This window comes from Ranitomeya imitator, chromosome 1 (assembly GCF_032444005.1).
Source record: "Ranitomeya imitator isolate aRanImi1 chromosome 1, aRanImi1.pri, whole genome shotgun sequence".
NCBI lineage: Eukaryota > Metazoa > Chordata > Amphibia > Anura > Dendrobatidae > Ranitomeya > Ranitomeya imitator.
Window position 1 is genome coordinate 170395062 of NC_091282.1, and position 26597 is coordinate 170421658.

The window sequence follows — 26597 nt, forward strand, 5'->3', positions numbered from 1 at the left end:
GGGTGGGAGGAGCAAAGAAGTGGACAATAAATATTTCTGAAATGTTACAAAGTTTCTTATAGTCGCTTGTGTCATTGAGGTGTACAGTTTGTAGAAATATCAGTGACCATTTCACAAATATGAGAAATAAGGAGGATTTTTGTTAGCATTGTGGTTGAATAATTTATAAGCAAAACCATGTGGCTACAAAGTCTACAGGAGATTGAAAAGTGAACATAGTGTTTCATTTACAACACAATTGCAATTTATTCGGATTCCCATGACAGCACTACGAGAGAGGGGATCCGCCCTTCAGGAACAGGAAACCTACAGATACAAAATGGCGGTACCTCTCCCCATGCATCAGTTGGTTTCCTGTTCCTGGAGGGACAGGATCCTACAGATGAATCTCGTAGTGGATCCCAGGCCGGCTGGTCGAATCAGGTAGTGGGGGGGTCTCCTACCTCGACCGGTGCGGAAGCTCCTGGAAGACATCACGGTGGTCCTGGCTGGACTGCACGTCAGTGATGTAGACAGCAGGGAGCAGAGTCCAGTGGATTCCTGATCTCCGTTAGCGCCGGCGCCAGTAAGTATAGCGCTCCTTCGGTCCATGTGGGGTGCAGCGCGGTGGTGATGTAGCGGTGCCAGGAGGGGAACGCTATCCGGAGCGCTGCTGCGTGCTCTTCGGCGTCCTGCATCGCTCTCAGCGTTAGCTGGAGCGTTTCCGGTGCAGTGACGTCGAGGGGGCGGAGTCAGCAGGCGCTTCCGGTCTCTGGGTGACTGCGCATGCGCAGTTCATCCAAGATGGCGGCGCCCATCGATCCTGATCGCCAGTCTCCTCACACACTGCGCTGACCCCCCAGCTGTAGCCTCATCAGCCGGAACCAATGAGAGTGGCGCCAGGCAGCCTGCTGACCGGATCTGAGGGGGGATTTAAGCAGGAGCTGGGAATAGAGCTCTGCCTTTGGTCACATCCACATCATGGAGAGTGATGGTGAGCGGCAGCTTCAGTTGCCGGAGGAGGTGCGACAAAAGCCCACGGAGAAGGAGCATGCCAGGAGTGACCAGTCCAGCCGTAAAAGCTCGTCCAAGCAGGGATCTAGAGCGTCGACTGGCAAAGAACCCCCTCGTGTTCCGGTACCTTTTTTTGGCGTACACTGGTAAGTGATCTACGTGAATGCTCACTCAGTGACGCGGGCCCCTTATACTTTGTCATTTTAGGGAAAGAAAAGTACAAAGTCGAAACATAAGGAGTGTGCCCTGTGTGAAGTCCCGTTACCAGATTCTTATACTAAAAAATTATGCGCCTCCTGTATACAACAGACGGTGAGGTCTACAGGAGTGGAGGGGTTGAGTGACATCAGGCTAGATAGATGGTATCACCCTTATTGTCCTCCCCTAGGTAGCGGAAGAATCTGCTTCTACGGCTAATCTACGTGAGATGATCCGTACAGAAGTAAGGGAATCCCTGCGGTCTATGTCCCAGGCGGGAAGTTCAAAACAGAGAACCTCGGTGATCTCTGATTCGTCAGAGGAAGATAAGGACGAAGGTTCTTACGGCTCAAATCTCTCTTCCTCGTCGTCAGAAGAGGAATCTGGCCGATTCTGTCTGCCTCTGGACCGAGTGGATAAATTAGTTAAGTCGGTCAGAGGTACGATGGGCCTAGAAGAACCTAAGACTCCGCTTTCCCGTCAGCAACTAATGTTCAGTGGCTTGGAACACAAGAAGCGTAGGTCCTTCCCGGTGAATGATAAAATTCAAGACCTGATTCTCCGGGAATGGAAGAAACCGGAGAAGAAAGGCTCATTACCACCAACTTTAAAACGCAGATATCCCTTTGAGGATACGAGTGTGGATACCTGGGACAAGGCCCCTAAATTAGATGCTGCGGTAGCAAAGGCATCAAAAAAGGCCGCATTACCTTTCGAGGATATGGGATCCCTTAAAGACCCCCTTGACAGGAAGGCGGATACCTTCCTTAAAGGTACCTGGGAGATGGCAGCCGGATCGTTGAGACCAGCGGTGGCTGCGACTTGTACAGCCAGATCCCTAATGGTCTGGCTGGAACAGTTGGAATCCCAGCTTAAAGAAGGCGCTTCCAGAAGTTCCATTCTAAGTGCGCTTCCGATGATTCAAGATGCTGCGGCTTTCCTGTCGGACGCGTCGGTCGATTCGGTCAGAATGGCGGCCAGAGCAGCAGAACTCTCCAACGCGGCTCGTAGAGCCCTATGGTTGAAATGTTGGTCGGACATTCAATCAAGGTCCAAATTATGCGCTATCCCATGCAAAGGGGAATACCTCTTTGGACCAACCTTGGATGACCTGCTTGAGAAGGCTGGAGATGACAAGAAAAAATTCCCGAGTTTGTCATCAGCTTCTTATCGGCGTTCATTCAACAGGAGGAGATTTGGTCGCGGAAGGAAGCGCGCATCCTCGCCCGCTAGAGAGAATTTTAGATGGGAGGATAGACGCAGGAGAGGTACGGGTTACATGTTCCGCCGTTCCTCAAAAGAACGTAAGAAACCGGACCAATGACTAGCGATCCCTGTGGGAGGGAGATTGTCAGCCTTCTCTTCCGCATGGTCTAACATCTCAAATAGTGACTGGGTCCGATGTACTATTTCAGAAGGTCTGAAGTTGGAATTTATTCACTGGCCTCGGGATAAATTTATGTTAACCCCCTTACGTTCCTCCACTATTGAGCAGGCGGCTCTGGAGGCAGAAGTTGTGAGTTTATGCCTCAAAAACGTGCTGATTGAGGTCACAGAGTCAGAAAGAGGGAGTGGATTCTACTCTCCCCTATTTCTGATTCAGAAACCAGACAAATCATTTAGGACTATTATTAACCTTAAATCCCTTAATGAATACCTGGTTAAAGCCACATTTAAAATGGAGTCAATCAGCTCTGCAATTAAAATGTTGTTCAAACACTGCTTCATGGTAGTTGTGGACTTAAAGGATGCGTATTATCATGTTCCTATCCATGGAAACTTTCAGAGGTTTCTACGTGTGGCGGTGTCTATGGGGGGTATTGTTCGACAATTTAGAGCCCTTCCCTTCGGCCTCTCAACATCTCCCCGAGTATTCACTAAAGTTGTTGCGGAGGTCATGGCACACTTACATGAATCTGATATCCTCATAATCCCTTATCTGGATGATTTCCTGATAGTTGGGAACTCAGCAGACCATTGTCTTGCTCAGGTAAAAACAGCTATATCTAAGCTAGAGAATCTGGGCTGGATCGTGAATTATGAAAAATCCCGATTACAACCCCTAAAAACCCAGAGATTCCTAGGTCTGCTGTTAGATTCCGAGTTCCAACAATGCTGTCTTCCACCTGATAAACTGCACCATATCCAACAACAGGTATTAAAAGCAATTAAAAAACCAACCATGACTCTTAGACAGGCTATGTCCTTGTTAGGTTCCCTAACTTCCTGTATTCCCGCCGTCCGTTGGGCCCAGTTCCACTCCAGACCTTTACAGTTTGACGTATTGAATTATGATAGTCTTACAGGGTTCCTTGCAGGGTCAGATGACATTGAGTCCAGAGGTTCTGACATCTCTTAGATGGTGGCTAAGGGAAGACAATCTGTCAGCAGGAGTTCCCTGGGTGACTCAAGTGACTCGGGTAGTTACGACGGACGCCAGCCCCACAGGGTGGGGGGCACACATGGGTGACGTAGTAGTCCAGGGTTTATGGGATCCCCAAACATCAGCCTCTTCCAATCAGAAGGAGTTAATGGCAATTGAATTCTCAATTAAAGAACTCCTCGTATATCTACACGGTCACCATGTCAAAATCCTCTCCGACAACCAGGTGGCAGTGGCCTATGTGAATCACCAGGGTGGAACACGCTCCAAGTCCCTGATGGAAGTAGCGGATCGACTGCTCCAGACAGCAGAAAACCATTTTCTATCTTTATCCGCAGTTCACATAAGAGGGAGAGAGAATATAAGAGCAGACTTTCTAAGTCGAAGCACCTTAAAACAAGGGGAATGGTCTCTGAATACAAAAGTCTTCAATCGGATCGTCCGCATGTGGGGTCATCCAGAAGTGGACTTATTTGCCACCAAGGACAACAGAAAGACGATAAATTTCTGTTCCTTAAATCCCAGGGAATATCCACTGGCAGTGGATGCCTTCCTGATCAGATGGGATTTCCAATTGGCATATGCGTTCCCCCCGCTCAATCTATTGCCGCTGGTGGTCAGGAAGATAAGGGAGGATCATGCGAGAGTCATACTGATCGCTCCGTTCTGGCCCAGAAGAGCTTGGTTTTCCTGGCTCAGGACCATGTCCGTGAAAGACCCCTGGGTACTGCCGGACATTCCGGACTTACTTCATCAAGGTCCGATCAACCATCCACAAGTGAAGGGTCTCCATTTGACGGCATGGTTTTTGAGAGGTCATTGTTAAAAAGCAGAGGTTTTTTTCCAAACCTAATTGATACCCTTATGAAGAGTAGGAAAAACATAACAACTAAGATCTACTCTAGAACTTGGAGGAAGTTTCTGGCCTCTTCAAATTTTAATATTGAAGAGGGTATACCAATCAACCAGATTCTAGAATTCCTGCAGAAAGGGCTAGAGCTAAATCTATCCACAAGTACGCTAAAAGTACAAGTCTCAGCCCTAGGGGCCCTATTTTCTTGTAACATTGCAGGTAATTACTGGGTATCAAGGTTTATCAAAGCTGCTAGTAGATCCAGACCTATACACAAGAATAGGTCAATGCCTTGGGATCTCAATCTAGTCCTTTCAGCCTTGACTAAGGAACCATTTGAGCCCTTACATTCAGCCTCACTTAAATTACTATCCCTCAAAACAGCGTTTTTGGTGGCAATTACATCTGCTCGTAGGATAGGAGACATACAGGCTCTTTCTAGGCTGTCCCCTTATACAGAATTTCTACAGGACAGAGTAGTCCTCAGACCAGATCCAGCTTATTTACCAAAAGTGGCCTCAGATTTTCACAGATCTCAGGAGATAGTGTTACCGTCATTTCTCCCTAATCCTTCTAATTCCAAAGAGGAGTTACTCCATACATTAGATGTTAGGAGATGTCTATTAGAATATATATCAGTCACTGATGCTTGGAAGAGAGAGGATGCGTTGTTTCTATCCTTCCAAGGTCCCAGGAAAGGTCTTAGAGTGTCGAAGTGCACGTTAGCGAAGTGGATTAGGGAGGCTATCTCTCTGGCTTATACTGCAGGTGGAAGTCCAGCTCCGCAGAATCTGAGGGCACATTCCACCCGGGCCATGGCTACATCCTGGGCTGAAAGATCTGGAGTTTCCATCGACCAGATATGTAAGGCAGCTACGTGGTCATCCCCTTCCACCTTTTTCAAGCACTATAGGTTGGACTTGGGGTTCTCTTCTGATCTCACCTTCGGGTTAAGGGTGCTGCAGGCTATAGTCCCTCCCTAAGGTAGTTTACATCTCTGTAATTCTCTCGTAGTGCTGTCATGGGAATCCGAATAAAGCATTAAGCTACTTACTGGTAGCGGCGTTTTTCGGAGGCCCATGACAGCACCCTTAGTTCCCTCCCTATTCACGTGGGGGTTGCACTTCCTATAATGTATATAATGAGATAGATAGATCTCACGTGTGGTATATAGTTCATTATGATTGATTATTTTTGTACATAAACTGTATATAATGTATATTTGTGTGCTACTAACCGCGGTAGTCCTCTCAGGCTCTGAAATACAACTGATGCATGGGGAGAGGTACCGCCCTTTTGTATCTGTAGGTTTCCTGTTCCTGAAGGGCGGATCCCCTCTCTCGTAGTGCTGTCATGGGCCTCCGAAAAACGCCGCTACCAGTAAGTAGCTTAATGCTTTTTTTTTCTTACAGCAATGTCTTTCCGCAAATCCTCTACAGTTATTGAAAAATGTCAATAAATAGTGTACAGAGGGGGTTCTAATAGTCTGTGCCTGAACTTGAGCCTTTCATATTGGCGTATTTTTCTGGTGCGGGAATAGTTCCTGCCAACGATCCGGATGAATAGTAATGATCTCCTGATTTGTAAAGCTGCAGATTTCGGAGAGAACATACTATTTCACATCACGTTGCTGGCAGTTTACTTTATAGTTTGCGGAGAATATTAATGGCTATAGGGTGTCTTGGAGACACTTGGACGGATTGAGCCTGACATCTGGCTACTCAGCCAAGAAATGTAGCTGTCATCTTCATCCATAGCTTTCACTCACATGACTGGCCAGTAAACAAATGTCTGCCGCTCTCCGCGCTGACTGATGGAATCTGTAGCATGACACAATTTAGTGTGTGCTGTAGAGAGCTCTGGTGGTGGAATCGATAGCGGCGGTCTAGTTTTACAGCATATTTAATATATGATCTATTGTAATGTTTATCATGAATGCATTAGTCTTACTTTATCTTTAACCTATCATTTATGAAGATATATACACATTTATAAATGTTTGTGACCCTCGTGGGTGATTTGTACCGGCTCGCTCCGGGTTTATGTGAAATCCTTGCATGATGTGATTACATACAATTAAAAATGTCTGAGACCTAACATGAATTTAAAGTGACATGTAGGGCTGCAAACCTATTGACTTGACATATAGATATATTAAAGACGTTATATGGGATTAAAAAAGTAATGTCTACCATTCAACATAAAAACGATGGATCCTATTGGAACAATCCTTTATTGCCATACCTCTCTTGAATGAATCTTGGATGTAGACACCACTGCCATCCCACTTCCATTCCCATCATACTATAGACCCTACTTGAAGATTGACCCATCAACACTTCTCAACAAACTTTGTTACCCTCTTCTCTCCTAAACCCAAATTTTAAACAATGGGATTCATGAGACACATTCCTGTGCATGGTTACGTCCAGGAAGATGCCAGAGCCATTACTTTTAGTAGCCTCCCAATGGCTCTTTGGCACAGACCCTTCCAGTGCCGCAGTCCGTCCAGGTTGAAATTGCTTACAAATATCACATTTCTTAAAATCAGTGCTGTTATCCGTGCCAACTCCACATCCTTTGAATCTCTTTGCTCACGTAGGCATCCAGTGCGCCGTTTGCTCCTCTCGAGTTACCAATGACTTCAACATCATCCTGAGGACTCTTCTCCAACACACCTATCTAAATTTGAGGAAAAAAATAAAATCCTAACGTTAGCATATAAATGCCTCCTAGATACCAGGAAACCTACTGTACATTAATGACTAGGTGGTACAGGGTCCCAACAATATTGCACAAAATCTGCCCTATATTCACATCAACATTTTGTTGGCAAAAAGAACTTTGTGCCATACTTTTTAGTCCTACATATCTTTGGGAACACTTACGCTGCATCTCCTTCCAGCTTATGGGATGAGATTTGCCAGGTTTATTCTTGTCTGACGCACCAATTGCAAATCTACCATAGATCCTTATTACAGCAATGGACTGAATATTTGCTTTCTGGAAATCTTTCTTCCTTGTGATCTGTCAAGTCTAGACAAAAAGACTGCATGGGGAATATTCTTTGTTTTCCATTGTGTTGGATAGCTGAATTTTCTAGCATTCGGCTGTGATTGGTTTCTCCACTGAATTCTTTTCGGATGGTGCAGCAGTATTTTTGAATTTCATTTTTTAAATTTTGTTGTGTACTTGCACAGTTGGCAAAAAAAATATGTTTTAATAAATATGAATATATTTTGATTTTCTGCCCATTCTAAACTTTTGGCTGTCCTTCACAATGGCAGGTTGAAATCCGCTTCCTCCATCAAAATACAAATTGGAAGCATGTGAAAATCACTCGCAGCCAGATTTTTTTTTTTTTTTTTTAAATATGCAAATACTTTAAATTGGTTGTCCACTACTTAAATATTGATTACATATAGTTAGGATAGATCACACTCTCACCATAAACTGTTTGCAGTATATCTGGTGGCTAGATGCAAAGACTGTCAACATCTGAAACAGCATGGCTCCGTACATTGTGTACTTGTCGTTCTCGGGTACTGCAGCCCAGCTCATATTCACCACAATGGGAGTTGAGCTGCAGCAGCTTAGATGGAATTGTGCCATTTCAGCTTTACTGCTAACCTTCTGATCTTTCGAGTACAGGGTGTCTGATCCCAACTGATCTGATATTAATTACCTATCCTGAAGATAGGCCTTCAATCTCTAAGTAGTGGACTACCCCTTTAGATTTTAGTGTACTGAAGCTCACCTGATGGCCACTTTAATGAATGAGAAAATTGCAAATTACACTGCTCAAAAAATTAAAAAGGGAACACTGAAATAACACATTCTAGATCTGAATGAATGAAATATTCTCGTTGAATACTTTGTTCTGTACAAAGTTGAATGTGCTGACAACAAAATCACTCAAAAATCATCAATGGAAATCAAATTTATTAAACAATGGAGGCCAATGGATTTGGAGGCACACACAAAATCAAAGTGGAAAATCAAATTGCAGGCTGATCCAACTTCAGTGGAAATGCCTCAAGACAAGGAAATGATGCTCAGTAGTGTGTGGCCTCCACGTGTCTGTATGACCTCTTTACAATGCCTGGGCATGCTCCTAATGGCGCGGCGGATGTTCTCTTGAGGGATCTCCTCCCAGACCTGGACTAAAGCATCCGCCAACTCCTGGACAGTCTGTGGTGCAACGTGATGTTGGTAGATGGTGCAAGACATGATGTCTCAGATGTGTTCAATTGGATTCAGGTTTGGGAACGTGCGGGCCAGTCCATAGCTTCAATGCCTTCATCTTGCAAGAACTGCTGACACACTCCAGCCACATGAGGTCTGGCATTGTCATGCATTAGGAGGAACCCAGGGCCAACCGCACCAGCATATGGTCTCACAAGGGGTCTGAGGATCTCATCTCGGTACCTAATGGCAGTCAGACTACCTCTGGCGAGCATATGGAGGGCTGTGCCGCCCTCCAAAGAAATGCCACCCCACACCATTACTGACCCACTGCCAAACCGGTCATGCTGAAAGATGTTGCAGGCAGCAGATCACTCTCCACGGGGTCTCCAGACTCTGTCACATATGTCACATGTGCTCAGTGTGAACCTGTTTTCATCTGTGAAGAGCACAGGGCACCAGTGGCAAATTTGCCAATCCTGGTGTTCTGTGGCGAATGCCAAGCGTCCTGCACGGTGTTGGGCTGTGAGCACAACCCCCATCTGTGGACGTCGGGCACTTAGACCATCCTCATGAAGTTGGTTTCTAACTGTTTGTGCAGACACATGCATGTTTGTGGCCTGCTGGAGGTCATTTTGCAGGGCTCTGGCAGTCCTACTCCTTTTCCTCCTTGCACAAAGGCTGAGGTAGTGGTCCTGCTGCTGGGTTGTTGCCCTCCTACGGCCCCCTCCACGTCTCCTGGTGTACTGGCCTGTCTCCTGGTAAAGCCTCCATCCTCTGGACACTACGCTGACAGACACAGCATACCTTCTTGCCACAGCTCACATTGATGTGCAATCCAGGATGAGCTGCACTACCTCATTTTTAGAAGTGATTTGGATTAAGCCATCTTACCATTGCCCAACATCCTTTCCAAAATACCCAATAAATAATGCAAGTCTGTGAAAGGAAGTTCAAGCACCTATAGTGCTAACACAATGCTCAGCCTCAGGAGCCACACAATGAAATCATTGGGTGACAAGGTGAGGCCAAAGCTTATATCCTAAGAAGTGGTTTTTACTATGTTACTTGCCTGCATCAACTCTTAAGATTTATTTAGAATTTGTGTGACATTGTAATGCTTGTAAATGTCACTTCTCACAGGCAGACCCCTGCTATCCATAGGGTGGCTGAGCTGTAACTCGCTCATTGCGCCCCAGGACACAGTGAGTAGTGGAATTGTGACAGAACTTACATGTTTGACTTGAAGAGGTTGTCAACTACTTTTTCATCCCTCAGGATAGGTCATCAATGTCTTATTGGTTGGGGTCCAACACCCGGCACCCCTGCCGATCAGCTATTCTTGGAGTCGGAGAGAGCCAGTCGGAACTGCTCGATTGTGGAGATCCTCTGTCTTCTGACAGTGGCCATCTCACCATGATGCACATCCGCCTCCTGTTGATTTGCCTCCTGTTGATTGGAGTACGAGGCGGATGTGTAGTACCCAGCCGGGGCTACTATCAGAAGATAGAACAGCTAAGCAATCAAGCAGTTCCGGCTTGCAGCCACTGACACCGAGAACAGCTGATCGGCGGGTGTCCTGGGTGTCTGACACCAAGTGATCAGACATACAGTGGGGCAAAAAAGTATTTAGTCAGTCAGCAATAGTGCAAGTTCCACCACTTAAAAAGATGAGAGGCGTCTGTAATTTACATCATAGGTAGACCTCAACTATGGGAGACAAACTGAGAAAAAAAAATCCAGAAAATCACATTGTCTGTTTTTTTAACATTTTATTTGCATATTATGGTGGAAAATAAGTATTTGGTCAGAAACAAAATTTCATCTCAATACTTTGTAATATATCCTTTGTTGGCAATGACAGAGGTCAAACGTTTTCTGTAAGTCTTCACAAGGTTGCCACACACTGTTGTTGGTATGTTGGCCCATTCCTCCATGCAGATCTCCTCTAGAGCAGTGATGTTTTTGGCTTTTCGCTTGGCAACACGGACTTTCAACTCCCTCCAAAGGTTTTCTATACGGACCTTCGTTGCCCTGGCGGTGTGCTTTGGATCATTGTCATGTTGAAAGACCCAGCCACGTTTCATCTTCAATGCCCTTGCATCTTTTTAAGTGGTGGAACTTGCACTATTGCTGACTGACTAAATACTTTTTTGCCCCACTGTAGATGACCTATCCCAAAATACCTGTTTAAGCCCCTTTGGTGGCATAATTTGTCATCTGTTTTGTGATCACAACACACTCTCGGCAAACATTTTGTGAAAACTAAACTTCCTTTTTTTTTTCTTCTTTTTATTGCCTTAAACATCTCTTCAACTAGAAGTTGCCCTGTCAGTATAGTATCTAGATGTGGACTGTTGGGTACGTTGATAGAACAACCTGATGTGACTTCACAAAACTGGTATAAAGTTTTTCTACTGTAAGCGAAAATGTAACAGAAGAGGCAAAACCTCTCATCTTTCCCTTGTATGTGTTTGACATGTTTTTATTTCTTTTTCGGATGCGGTGAACCATATCATGTCCCATCTGTTTTGTTACTGGAGGCAGCTGTTTCCTGGCTAGCATTGTTCCTTTTTAGAGGCCATTGTCTGTGTATTACATCTATCATTCTGTAGGCTGAGCATTACTACTCTTTATATACAGATGACGTTTACTGTAGAATTATTGCTGTTGAAAATTACAGCGTGTAATCGTTAATAGCATCTGTATTTTCTTTCTTTTTTTTTTTTTTTTTGTAAAATGTTGAAAATGAATGCATGTCCTTTATCTGGCATTCCAAAAGTTCAAACACTTATAAACTGAAAAAATAAAATGTCTATATAGCTTCATAACTGAAGGAAAATAAATAGAACAGTCCTCAATCCTCTGAATTACTCCTCAGGATATTGGCTGCTATAAGCATAAATATCTTTGCCAAGATTTCTATTTTATTAGTGAAAATAAAATTATAAACGGAGCTCAGAAGCTTCTATGAAATACACTTTTTTGGAAGATCTGCCATTCTGATATAGACTATTTACTGTAATTTGTAGTTTGTGACACACAGACAACATCTCATCACCATGTTGATATTAGGGGGTTCCACTCTTATTATTATTATTATTATTATTATTATTTATTGTTATAGCGCCATTTGTTCCATGGCGCTTTACATGTGAGGAGGGGTATACATAATGAAAACAAGTACAATAATCTTAAACAATACAAGTCATAACTGGTACAAGGAGGAATGAGGACCCTGCCCGCGAAGGCTCACAATTAGGCAGGCTCCTCTTCTTTTCACATGTTTTAACCCCTTAATGACCGCCGATACAGCTTTTAACAGTGGCAGTTAAGGGTACTTATTCCTCAGTGCCGCTTTTTAATGGCACTGAGAAATAAGGTTATAGCATCCCCCAGCTACTGGGGGTAGCTGAGTCCCCGGAGAACATGATTCAGGTTGGTTATACCATCCCCAGTGTTGCTATTCACGGAATAACGGCAACCGCAAAAAAAAGTCAGATTTCATGATCTGGCACTTCCTGCATCCCTGGTACTGTCCCCGCCCCTCGGCATCTTCTTCCGGGAAGAAAATGGCGGGCACATGCACAAGTTCACCCGCCGTGAACTGATGGCCGGCACCCAGCAACAATAGGAGATTTTTCCTATTGGTTCATTTTTGATCACTGTGATAGACCCTATCAAAGTGATCAAAATAAAAGAAAATAGTAAATCAAACCCCCCTTTATCACACCCTTAGTTAGGTAAAAATAATTAAAAAAAAAAGGTTTTTTTCCATAAAGGTTGGGGCTAGGGTTAGGGTTGAGGTTGGGGTTAGAGCTAGGGTTAGGGTTGTGTTATGTGTTGTGAATTCCGCTCTTGGGCTCCCTCTGGTGGTTGTAAGTGGCACTTTTGTGAGTTCTGCTCTTGGGCTCCCTCTTGTGATTTCTAGTGGTATGGCTGCTCCTTGGAGTTAGCTGTCATCAGCTGCCTCCACTTATTGTCCGCTATTTAAGTCTGGCTCTTTCTTCAGCCTGTGCCACTTGTCAATGTTCCTAGCTTGATTCACATCTCTGCTTGGATTCTCTTGGTTTCCTGACCAGTTCTGCAAAGATAAGTTCTGGCTTTGCTCATTTCAGTCCACATGTTGTGGACTTATTGTTCTGTGCATTCTATATTTGTCCAGCTTGCCAGTATGGATTTTTTCTGTTAGCTGGAAGCTCTGAGAAGCAGATTTACCCTCCACACCTTTGTGGAGATTTTGTAAACTCTGTGTGGATTGTTTTGTAGTTTTTTATACTGACCGCACAGTATCCTTTCCTGTCCTATCTATCAAGCTAGACTGGCCTCCTATGCTAAAATCTGATTTCATTTCTGCATATGTTATTTTCCCCTCCTCTCACCGTCAATATTTGTGGGGGGCTATCTTTCCTTTGGGGATTTTCTCTGAGGCAAGATAGGTTTCCTGTTTCCATCTTTAGGGGAAGTTAGATCTTAGGCTGTGCTGAGGGGTCTAGGGAGCGTCAGGTACCCCCCACGGCTATTTTTAGTTGCGTTGCTAGGTTCAGGGTTTGCGGTCAGTACAGATACCACCTCCTTCAGAGCTTGTCTCATGTTGTTCCTGAACCACCAGATCACAACAGTTATGGTTAGGTTTGTGGTGTTGGGGTTAGGGTTATAGTTAGGGTTGGGATTAGGGTTAGGGTGTGTGTTGGGGTTAGTGTTGAGGTTAGGGCTGTGTTAGGGTTGGAGTTAGAATTGGGGGGTTTCCACTGTTTATGTACATCAGGGGGTCTCCAAACACGACATGGCGCCTGTTATTGATTCGAGCCAATTTTGCATTCAAAAAGTTAAGCAGTGCTCCCTCCCTTCTGAGCCCTGCCATGCGCCCAAACAGTGGCTTTCCCCCACATACGAGGTATCAGCATACTCATGAGAAATTGTACAACAAATTTTGTGGTCCATTTTCTCCTGATACCCTTGTGAAAATAAAAAAGTTTGGTTCCAAAGTAAATTTTTTGTGAAAAAAGTAAAATGTTCATTTTTTCCTTCCACATTGCTTTAGTTCTCGTGAAGCGCCTGAAGGGTTAATAAACTTCTTGAATGTGGTTTTGAGTACCTTGAAAGGTGCAGTTTTTAGAATGGTGTCACTTTTGGGTATTTTCTATCATATTGACTCCCCCAAACTCACTTCAAATATGAGGTGGTCCCTAAAAAAATGGTTTTGCAAATTTTGTTGGAAAAATACGAAGTCGCTGGTCAACTTTTAACCCTTACAACATCCTAACAAAAAAAACTTGTTTCCAAAACTGTGCTGATGTAAAGTAGACATGTGGGAAATGTTATTTAGTAACTATTTTGTGGGATATGACTCTCTGATTTAAGGGCACAAAAATTAAAAGTATGAAAATTGCTAAATTTTCAAAATTTTTGCAAATTTTTTTTATAAATAAACGAAAGTCATATTGAAGAAATGTTATCACTAACATGAAGCATAATATGTCACAAAAAAAAACACTGAGTCAGTGGAATCGTTAAAGCGTCCCCGAGCTATAATCTCATAAAGTGACAGCTTGATAATTACCGGTAAGTACAAAATTGGCTTTGTCACTAAGGGGTTAATCCTGTTTGGGGAGCACAGATAATTCTCTGCTTTTGTTCTTTATTTATGACTAGAGATATTTTTTCTTTAGCTGCTCATTCATAAGACAAATGGTCAGCCACCAAATTTTACACTGGGGTGTACTTCTCCCTGATTAGGGTGTAAGGCATAGTGACTGTGGCATTGGGACTTAACTGCTAGGACAACCCCTTCTCAATCTGAATTTTTGCGCCCGTTAAAATAAAAGTACCTATACTCCCCGCAGCCCTGATTTCCTGTTGACGTTCGATTAGTCCAAATGCAAAGACAGTGAAGCTGGTGCTTATCGGCCTCAGATCATGTAGCAACCTCATGTGAGCCCCGGGAAGGCACTAGCACTGGAGGTGTGTATAGGTGTTTTTATTTTACCGGGGCAAAGCATGACAAATGAGAAGCTCTGTGTTTGTTTACTTATTTTTTTAAATAATTTACAGAAAGATAACACAGTGCATTGTCTTGTTCTTTTCCCTGATGTTCACATGATTGATAACACCAATCAAACACTTTGCCAATTGGTGGCCATTTATCACCGCCAGTCGGCTGGTGTAAACCCGGCTTAGGTGGGAACTATATATAATCCAGTGCCGTAATGATTAATATGATTATGCATAAAACAATGTAACGGTGCATATTGTGCATTGTAAAGGCACCCTTTTATACCCTTAGCCAAAGAAGGACCCAGGTGAACTAAACCGCTTTATCCCCTGGCCATTTTCCTTTTTTTTGTGTGTGTGTGTGTGTGTGTTACCATTTTTTCCTTCCCTTCTTCCCAGATTCATAACTTGTTTTATTTTTCCGTCCCATAGTCGTATGAGTTTTTTTTTTCCTTTGTGGGATGAATTGCACTATTGAATGAATGAATGAATTCCATTCATTTTACTGTGTGATGCACTGAAAATCAGGAAAAGAATTCCAAGTGTGTTGAAATTGCAAAAAAAGTGCAATTCCACAATTGTTTTTTGGGTTTAGCATGTACCATGTTCACTAAATGGAATAGGCCAGTACGAGTACGCAGATACCAAACATGTAAATTTTATTTTATTTAAGTAGTGAAAAAAAAAAATTTCGGAACTTTGGGAAAAAAAAACAAAACTTAATTCTACCTTTTTTGTTTTTTGTTACCCCATTTGCTGATCAGATCAATTTTATATTTTGATCGGACTTTTACTAATTCAGTTATGTCAAATATGTGTATGTGAATGTTATATTTCATCTGATCCTGTTCCCCTTCCATTCTCTGTGACCTTAGCACAGGCTCATTAGACACTTCAGTACAAAAAATTAGGTCGGGATCCGACTATTGTGGCTTCGTACACGTGTTTTTCCTGAAACAATAGGAAGTTTAGAGTCTAAAAAAAAGGCCAGATGGAAATTGCAAGATTTCTATTTTTTCTTCATTTTTAATACAAATTGTGATGTGTTAAAAAGCCAAACATTTTTTAAAAGATTAATTTAACATAAAAACCTGATTTAAACAATAGTTGGGACTCTGATTCACAACTCATGGGCGTGCTGTGAGCTAGGTTGTCAGGATGTACATAGACAGATACCAGGAGGGCTCGTAGTACAGAGGCGTAAGACAAAGGTGTGGTGAGCTAACCATCCGGGGTTTAAATGCCAGGAGGGTACGTCAAGACTAGGGAGTACAACAAACAAACAAGTCCACGGAGAGATACCGGAAATCAGAAAGCGTCAAAAGCAGAAGAAATAATCCACATGAATAGTCACAACAAATCCGAGGTCAGCAGCAAGATCAAGAAGTCAGACACAGAGCAAGCACACACATCAAACTAAGCAAAGCTACAACTGACATTGGACTGCAGACAGTAATATCCCTTTTGCTTTTGAAGCTCTTGGACTTCAGGAATCTGATCCTGGACTTGGCCTCTGGCTATCCTTTTGTTGTACTCCCAAGTCTCGATGTACCATCTTGGTATTTGATCCCGGACTGTTACCTGACCATGCCTTTGTCTTACCTGTCTGTACTACGAGCCCTTCTGGTATCTGACCTCGAATCTCCTGAATCTCCTGACTTCCCTATCTCACGGCTTGCCAGCATCACAATGCTTAACTTTCTGATAACCTTTTAATGATTGAGATGTCTCATCTTGTCACAGTCAATACAGCAAAGCCAACAAATGTGCTGTAGAAAACAGGAAACGTTAACCTATTGTTCCTGCCTAAATGGTGAATGTGTGAAAACCTAAATTAAATCTGAGTTACTCAGTTGAATGAATAAAAATCTACAGCCTTAATATCTGTACCTACTAAAGATCGAGTTAACAGACCCCAAATATCTTCTTGGACAACTCTTTCTTAAATGTTGTAGTTCCCCTTGTTAAATAAAAAAGTTTTACACTTTCCTCCTGCAATAGCAGCGATTGTCGGCACTTGGTCTACCGACACTAGTATGACATCGGCTGCAGCACATGTGGCATAACAATCAGCAGCGACTGATGGACTGCAGTGCTTACACATTACTTGGGCAAAAGTTGGATATCTGAAGTGTTAGCAGCAGAGCCCATCACTGACTTCAGTGCTGACACAGCATAGCAATGTCACAAGAGTGCTAGGAGCCCTGATGACATGAGTGCTTGGATGACGTAAGTGATTGACATGTACAGTACAGGCCAAAAGTTTGGACTCACCGTCTCAAAAAAGTGTGAAACAACTGAAAATATGTCTTATATTCTAGGTTCTTCAAAGTAGCCACCTTTTGCTTTGATGACTGCTTTGCACACTCTTGGCATTCTCTTGATGAGCTTCAAGAGGTAGTCACCGTGAATGGTTTTCACTTCCCAGGTGTGCCCTGTCAGGTTAAATAAGTGGGATTTCTTGCCTTATAAATGGGGTTGGAACCATCAGATGTGTTGTGCAGAAGTCTGGTGGATACACAGCTGATAGTCCTACTGAATAGACTGTTAGAATTTGTATTATGGCAAGAAAAAAGCAGCTAAGTAAAGAAAAACGAGTGGCCATCATTACTTTAAGAAATGAAGGTCAGTCAGTCCGAAAAATTGGTATAACTTTGAAAGTGTCCCCAAGTGCAGTGGAAAAAACCCATCAAGTGCTACAAAGAAACTGGCTCACATGAGGGACCGCCTCAGGAAAGGAAGACTGAGTCACCTCTGCTTCTGAGGATAGGTTTATCCGAGTCACCAGCCTCAGAAATCGCAGGTTAACAGCAGCTCAGAATAGAGACAAGGTCAATGCCACACAGAGTTCTAGCAGCAGACACATCTCTACAACAACTGTTAAGAGGAGACTTTGTGCAGCAGGCCTTCATGGTAAAACAGCTGCTAGGAAACCACTGCTAAGGACAGGCAACAAGCAGAAGAGACTTGTTTGGGCTAAAGAACACAAGGAATGGACATTAGACCAGAGGAAATCTGTGCTTTGGTCTGATGACTCCAAATTTGAGATCTTTGGTTCCAACCACCGTGTCTTTGTGCAACGCAGAAAAGGTGAACGGATGGACTCTACATGCCTGGTTCCCACTGTGAAGCATGGAGGAGAGGTGTGATGGTGTGGGGGTGCTTTGCTGGTGACACTGTTGGGGATTTATTCAAAATTGAAGGCATACTGAACCAGCATGGCTACCACAGCATATTGTAGCGGCATGCTATTCCATTCGGTTTGCGTTTAGTTGGACCATCATTTATTTTTCAACAGAACAATGACCCCAAACACACCTCCAGGCTGTGTAAGGGCTATTTGACCAAGAAGGAGAGTGATGGGGTGCTACGCCAGATGACCTGGCCTCCACAGTCACTAGACCTGAACCCAATCGAGATGGTTTGGGGTGAGCTGGACTGCAGAGTGAAGGCAAAAGGGCCAACAAGTCCTAAACATCTCTGGGAACTCCTTCAACATTGTTGGAAGACCATTCCTGGTGACCACCTCTTGAAGCTCATCAAGAGAATGCCAAGAGTGTGCATAGCAGTCATCAAAGCAAAAGGTGGCTACTTTGAAGAACCTAGAATATAAGATCTAATTTCAGTTGTTTCACACTTTTTTGTTAAGTATATAATTCCACATGTGTTAATTCATAGTTTTAATGCCTTCAATGTGAATGTACAATTTTCATAGTCATGAAAATACTGAAAAATCTTTAAATGAGAAGGTGTGTCCAAACTTTTGGTCTGTACTGTACATACAAGCTTTTTATTTTACATGAGGAATGCAGTATGCAAGAAGGAGGTAGAAGTAGTGGACGACCCCTTTAAGAGCCATGTAGTAGTCATCAGTAGGTTGTGTAAATTGTGCCAAACATGTTTAAAGGTCAATGAATGTAGTTGTTTTTTATTTGTCATTTTTATTAAGAAATACATTGTGTTCTTATCATCGTAGTTGACTTCAGACCTCATGCCAATATGGATACCACCCATCACATGCTCCTGTTTGGATGCAGCTCCCCCGCTTCCACTGAAGAATACTGGTATGTGGGTCTCTGTAATCTGTCAGTCTTTAACGTTTTGCATGATAGAATAGAGCATGCACCCTGTAATTCATATTTTATCATAGCAATTTATTTTTACTTACTGTCCATTTATTTTCAATGAAACGGTTTGCCTTACTTGTTTTAGTGCTAAAAATTATGCAAGCAATTACTAGGTTTATATGCAGTATACCGGACCATGTGCTGCCGATTAAATTATGTATTGATAAAAATCGAATTACCGGCAAACGAGTGTTTTGCTTTTTCATTGGGTGATGGCTGAAATGTTAACACCGAAAAATAACCAGGAGCAATGTGTCCCTGTGCTGAATGTGTCATTGAAGGACTTCCAGCGGAGCATTGTGATGGGCAGTCAGGATATTGATGGCGTTTTTTATAAACAGTTGTATCCAGCCTCAATGTACAATATTAAGTGAATTCCAAGAACATGAAAACAGTTGCAGTAACATTTATGGACACTAACACACTTGTCCACATCTTTATTTCTTTAAAATGACATTTCTGATGATCCCTGCTGTGCGCTGTTTGATGTCATCCTGGGGTCGGAGTTGTAGGAAATCATAGTAGTGTCTGTTTCCTGCTGATACTACGAGCATTGCTCTGCTCTGTGGTCCGGTAGCATGTTCCTCGCCTCCCCCACTGCCTTCTTGGCCCACGTGTCGCATTTGTTCTCTCCAGACCAGCTCTTGTAAATGTACGCATCAGTCCGAAATATAGATTTCATCGGGTGGACACTCATGAAGCACATAACTTGGTGCGTCTCTCCTGGCGGGAGCTTCTTAGACTTCCTGATGGTTTCCGCTTCTATTTTTGAGTTGTGTACACTGTTTTATTCCTCGCTATTCATTTTACAGACTAGCGTATTCATGTTATGCATTATTTAGTGACATTTAGAATGACTATTTTAATATGTATAAACCTATATGCAAATGGGTAGTGTTTACACAAGCAACGCTGAACCCACTAAGAGGTTAATCTATCAGTAATACGACATCTGCGCCTTCCATTCTTGTATCATCGCGGCTCATAATTGGGTTATGCCTATATAGATTTATTAACCGTGTGCGGATACCAATGACGTGCACTCGTGGAGCTCCGCCGCTAGGAACATTGATGCATCCTAATGCTAACTGGCTTCCCCTGGAGAATATCTCTCTTTAACCTTAATAATGCAAATTACTTCTCTGCTCAGATTTTGATGCTTATTCTGAGTAGGTCTCGCCCCTAATTTATGCCTTTGGCACGCTGATTGAAATGTGATACTTGAAAGACAAAACGTCCTGAGCTTCTAGCTGAAAAACAAACAAGCGGCATGTCTTCTGGGGAAAGAGTCATTATTACACTTCCGTCCTACATGCAAAGAATATTGTAAAAATGTTTTCGGAAGGGGATTTTTTTTTTAATATCTAAATGTAAATTAATTTTCAGTATTTATACAGGCAATATTGTACAGAAGTATTTTACTGGTAATAGCGAATCTTATAGGTGTTGGGTTCATGGAGCTGCATTTTGCATCAAAGTGCTCTGATTTAAACGGATTGCGCAGCCTTAGGGTACAAGTCTATAGTCACTTTATGTAACTGCAGACTTGTGAATCCTCACTGCACGCCGTGAGGATTTTCCAGTGCTGGTGGTGGGCACCTGATGCAAGTTTGGAATTTGCATACATTTGGTCATGTGCCAACTAGGCGCGGCTTCACTCATTGCAAGTGTTTTGAGCAAGGCCGGACACTTCTAGTCGAAACGTGTCCAAAAGTATACAAATCGCATATATGTGGTACACATGACCGCTCTCTCCAGGCACTGCTATTTAACGTTATATAACCTGTGGGCCACTTAACATAGGGCATATTTTTTACTAAACTAATTAACATTTCTGTGCCAAGTTCAAAATATATCTTATCAGTGTGCAAGCTTCATTTTTTTTATTACAGATCTCATGATCCTTTGCTTTCCTCCACACAGTCATAGAGTTGAATACTAAGCTTAGAAGAATACTTAAAATATTTTTATTATTGAGTTTCAGGGTGACAACTTGCTGATTGCTGAAGGTCTGATTTACAGTATAGCTCTGGCAAAAATTAAGAGACCACTGCAAAATGTTCAGTTTTCTGATTTTTCTCTTTATAGGTATATTTTTAAGTAAAATGTAAATTGTTCATTTATTCTAATTGTCTCTTCAGAGAGGAAGAGGACTAGAATTCTAGTGCCACCTATTGGAAGTAGCAATCCTAACAGTCAATATCGACCCTTTAACGAGCCTTGTCACATGTGACAAGGCTCGTTAAAGGGTCGACATTGCCTTTTTGGATTGCTACTTCCAATAGGTGGCAGTACAGTTCTACTGCTCTTCCTCTCTGAAGAGACAATTTGCATATTTCCCAGAGGAGCATTGCGGCCTTGTCTCCTCATCTCGACATGCTTAACATGTCACTCTTCGCAAGGAGAAACAATACTTCTTGGATCTCATTTATTCTATAAACTTCTGACATGTCTCCGAATTTCCAAGCAATACATTTTGTATTTTTTTTCTGAAAAGGAGAAATGGCCATAAAAAAAAAACAAAGCAAAAAACCCCCAGTGCTTTCAGACCTCAAATAATGCGAAGAAAACAAGTTCATAATCATTTAGAAACAGCAATACTAATGTTTTAACTCAGGAAGAGTTCAGAAATCAATATTTTGTGGAATAACCATGATTTTTAATCCCAGCTTTCATGCGTCTTGGCATGCTTTCCACCAGTCTTTTACACTGCTTCTGGCGCAAATATGTAAGCAGTTCATCTTTGTTTGATTGCATGTGACTATCCATCATCCTCTTGATTACATTCCAGAGGTTTTCAATGGGGTTCAGGTCTGGAGATTGGGCTGCCCATGACAGGGATTTATGTGGTGGTCTCTTAATTTTTGTCAGAGCTGTATGTCAGTACATTAGATTTCGCCCACAATTTTTGTGATTGTTTGTACCCCCCCAGCAATTGACAGGCTATCACTTACTGTACTATATTCTCAATACTAGTGCTTTAACCCCTTCCCGACCTGTGACACAGTGTATGCGTCATGAAAGTCGGTGCCAATCCGACCTGTGACGCATATGCTGTGTCACAGAATGATCGCGTCCCTGCAGATCGGGTGAAAGGGTTAACTCCCATTTCACCCGATCTGCAGGGACAGGGGGAGTGGTAGTACAGCCCAGGGGGGGGTGGCTTCACTCCCCCATGGCAAGATCGCTCTGATTGGCTGTTGAAAGTGAAACTGCCAATCAGAGCGATTTGTAATACTTCACCTATTAAAACTGGTGAAATATTACAATCCAGCCATGGCCGATGCTGCAATATCATCTGCCATGGCTGGAAACACTGGTCTGCCCCCGCCACCGATCTCCCCCCCCAGTCCTTCGATCAGTCCTGTACACTGCTCCGCTCCCCTCCGTCCTCCTGTCCGCTCCCCCCGTGCTCTTGTCCGCTCCCCCCGTGCTCCAATCCACCCCCCGTGCTCCAATCCACCCCCCGTGCTCCAATCCACCCCCCTGTGCTCCGATCCACCCCCATGCTCCGATCCACCCCCATGCTCCGATCCACCCCCATGCTCCGATCCACACCCCCATGCTCCGATCCACCCCCTAATGCTCCGATCCACCCCCTATGCTCCGATCCACCCGCCCCCCCCCGTGCTCCGATGCACCCCCCCCGTGCTCCCCCCACCCCATCATACTTACCGAGCCTTCCGGGGTCCGTCTGTCTTCTCCATGGGCGCCGCCATCTTCCAAAATGGCGGGCACATGCGCAGTGCGCCCGCCGAACTTGCCGGCGGGCAGATTCGTTCCAATGTGCATTTTGATCACTGTGATAAAACCTATCACAGTGATCAAAATAAAAAAAATTGTAAATGACCCCCCCCCCCCCTTTGTCACCCCCATAGGTAGGGACAATAATAAAATAAAGAATTTTTTTTTTTTCCACTAAGGTTGGGGTTAGAACTAGGGTTAGGGTTAGGGTTTCGGTATGTGCACACGTATTCTGGTCCTCTGCGGATTTTTCCGCAGCGGATTTGATAAATCCACAGTGCTAAACCGGATTTATCGCGGATTTACCGCGGTTTTTCTATGCATTTCACTGCGGTTTTACAACTGCGATTTTCTATTGGAGCAGTTGTAAAACCGCTGCAGAATCCGCAGAAAGAAGTGACATGCTGCGGAATGTAAACCGCTGCGTTTCCATGCAGTTTTTCTGCAGCATGTGTACAGCGATTTTTGTTTCCCATAGGTTTACATTGAACTGTAAACTCATGGGAAACTGCTGCGGATCCACAGCGTTTTCCGCGGCGTGTGCACATACCTTTAGAATTAGGCTATGTGCACATGGTGTGGATTTGGCTGCGGATCCGCAGCGGATTGGCCGCTGCGGATTCGCAGCAGTGTTCCATCAGGTTTACAGTACCATGTAAACCTATGGAAAACCAAATCCGCTGTGCCCATAGAAACGCTGTGTTGTATTTTCCGCAGCATGTCAATTCTTTGTGCGGATTCCGCAGCGTTTTACACCTGTTCCTCAATAGGAATCCGCAGGTGAAATCCGCACAAAAAACACTGGAAATCCGCGGTAAATCTGCAGGTAAAACGCAGTGCCTGCGAAAAATCTCACACGAATCCGCAACGTGGGCACATGGCCTTAGGGTTAGGGTTGGAATTAGGGTTGTGGTTAGGGTTGTGATTAGGGTTATGGCTACAGTTGGGATTAGGGTTAGGGGTGTATTGGGGTTAGTGTTGGAGGTAGAATTGAGGGGTTTCTACTGTTTAGGCACATCAGGGGTCTCCAAACGCAACATGGCGCCACCATTAATTCCAGCCAATCTTGTATTCCAAAAGTCAAATGGTGCTCCCTCATTTCCGAGCCCCGACGTGTGCCCAAACAGTGGTTTACCCCCACATATGGGGTACCAGCATACTCAGGACAAACTGCGCAACAATTACTGGGGTTCAATTTCTCCTGTTACCCTTGTTAAAATAAAAAATTGCTTGCTAAAACATCATTTTTGAGGAAAGAAAAATGATTTTTTATTTTCACGGCTCTGTATTGTAAACGTCTGTGAAGCACTTGGGGGTTCAAAGTGCTCACCACATATCTAGATAAGTTCCTTTCGGGGTCTAGTTTTCAAAATGGGGTCACTTGTGGGGGATTTCTACTGTTTAGGCACATCAGGGTCTCTGCAAACGCAACGTGATGCCCGCAGAGCATTCCATCAAAGTCTGCATTTCAAAACGTCACTACTTCACTTCCGAGCCCTGGCATGTGCCCAAACAGTGGTTTACCCCCACATATGGGGTATCAGCGTACTCAGGAGAAACTGGACAACAACTTTTGGGGTCAAATTTCTCCTCTTACCCTTGGGAAAATTAAAAAATTCTGGGCTAAAAAATTATTTTTGAGGAAAGAAAACGTATTTATTATTTTCACGGCGCGTTATAAACTTCTGTGAAGCACTTGGGGGTTCAAAGTGCTCACCACATATCTAGATAAGTTCATTTCGGGATCTAGTTTCCAAAATGGGGTAATTTGTGGGGGATCTCCAATGTTTAGGCATACAGGGGCTCTCCAAACGTGACATGGTGTCCGCTAATGATTGGAGCTAATTTTCCATTTTAAAAGCCAAATGGCGTGCCTTCCCTTCCCTTCCAAGCCCTGCCGTGCGCCCAAACAGTGGTTTACCCCCACATATGGGGTATCAGCGTACTCAGGACAAACTGGACAACAACATTTGGGGTCCAATTTCTCCTATTACCCTTGGCAAAATAGGAAATTCCAGGCTAAAAAATCATTTTTTGAGGAAAGAAAAATTATTTTTTATTTTCATGGCTCTGCGTTATAAACTTCTGTGAAGCACCTGGGGGTTTAAAGTGCTCAATATGCATCTAGATAAGTTCCTTGGGGGGTCCAGTTTCCAAAATGGGGTCACTTGTGGGGGAGCTCCAATGTTTAGGCACACAGGGGCTCTCCAAACGCGACATGGTGTCCGCTAACGATGGAGATAATTTTTCATTCAAATAGTCGAATGGCGCTCCTTCCCTTCCGAGCCTTACCATGTGCCCAAACAGTGGTTTACCCCCACATGTGAGGTATCGGTGTACTCAGGAGAAATTGCCCAACAAATTTTAGGATCCATTTTATCCTGTTGCCCATGAGAAAATGAAAAAATTGAGGCTAAAAGAATTTTTTTGTGAAAAAAAAAAGTACTTTTTCATTTTTACGGATCAATTTGTGAAGCACCTGGGGGTTTAAAGTGCTCACTATGCATCTAGATAAGTTCCTTGTGGCGTCTAGTTTCCAAAATGGGGTCACTTGTGGGGGAGCTCCAATTTTTAGGCACACGGGGGCTCTCCAAACGTGACATGTTGCCCGCTAAAGAGTGGAGCCAATTTTTCATTCAAAAAGTAAAATGGCGCTCCTTCCCTTCCAAGCCCTGCCGTGCGCCCAAACAGTGGTTTACCCCAACATATGACGTATCAGCGTACTCAGGAAAAATTGGACAACAACTTTCGTGGTTCAGTTTCTCCTTTTACCATTGGGAAAATTTAAAAAAATGTTGCTAAAAGATCATTTTTGTGACTAAAAAGTTAAATGTTCATTTTTTCCTTCCATGTTGCTTCTGCTGCTGTGAAGCACCTGAAGGGTTAATAAACTTCTTGAATGTGGTTTTGTGCACCTTGAGGGGTGCAGTTTTTAGAATGGTGTCACTTTTGGGTATTTTCAGCCATATAGACCCCTCAAACTGACTTCAAATGTGAGGTGGTCCCTAAAAAAAATGGTTTTGTAAATTTCGTTGTAAAAATGAGAAATCGCTGGTCAAATTTTAACCCTTATAACTTCCTAGCAAAAAAAAATTTTGCTTCCAAAATTGTGCTGATGTAAAGTAGACATGTGATTAATGTTATTTATTAACTATTTTGTGTCACATAACTCTCTGGTTTAACAGAATTAAAATTCAAAATGTGAAAATTGCGAAATTTTCAAAATTTTCGCCAAATTTCCATTTTTATCACAAATAAACGCAGAATTTATTTACCTAAATTTACCACTAACATGAAGCCCAATATGTCACGAAAAAAATCAATCTCAGAACCGCTTGGATCCGTTGAAGCGTTCCTGACTTATTACCTCATAAATGGACACTGGTCAGAATTGCAAAAAACGGCCAGGTCATTAAGGTCAAAATAGGCTGGGTCATGAAGGGGTTAACAGGGGTTTTTGAACCATACTAAAAATTTTACAGGGGCAATGCATGGGGGAAAAATAACAAATTGATGTATACTCACCTATTGTCACCACTGTGGTTCTAGTTAAGGTGGCTTTGGTAGTCTATGCCAGGCTGAAAATCATCTGACCGCTGCAGCTAATCACAGGTGTTGTGACAGAGGAATGGTGACATTAAGGTTTATGGTCCAACATAAAGCACCAGAGCTGCCTGTGCCTGATCTATGGGTATGACAACATTTGAATATGCATTCATTTGTAATTTTCTCACCATCTATTGCAACTATTCAGTATTGATATGGCCAGACAATCCCTTTAATTTCCCTTTACTGGCAACTGTAGCAAAGAAGATGTGACACTTGAGAGCAGAATCTAAAATCCACTGGAGTTTTGTTTGCTTTACATGAACCAACATTAAGCTACTACGACACTAAACTAACGACATTCAGCTACTTGAATGCTGATCAACATTTATTTGATAGAATGTGTACACAGGCCTACCTCTTCAGATGCAGACAGAACGATCTGTAATAGGTCAGTAATGGATTGTTCAGTATGCATCTGTCATGTTCACAGCAGCGCAGATCCTGTTTACACAGGATGATGCGCTGCCAAGATCGATCATCTTTTGTGCTGCATTTTCCCCGACAAACAAGA

The 26597-nt window shown here is 43.2% G+C and overlaps 1 protein-coding gene across 10 annotated transcripts in view; it reads left to right on the forward strand.

The window, feature by feature from the left end:
* Window positions 1-26597, forward strand: part of PAM (peptidylglycine alpha-amidating monooxygenase) — a 275158-nt gene that overhangs the window by 74853 nt on the left and 173708 nt on the right. For all 10 annotated transcript variants that reach the window (XM_069752269.1, XM_069752296.1, XM_069752313.1 and 7 more), the window contains exon 5: window positions 18583-18670. In XM_069752269.1, the coding sequence (XP_069608370.1) occupies window positions 18583-18670 (88 nt within the window). The remainder of the gene's footprint in view (window positions 1-18582; window positions 18671-26597) is intronic.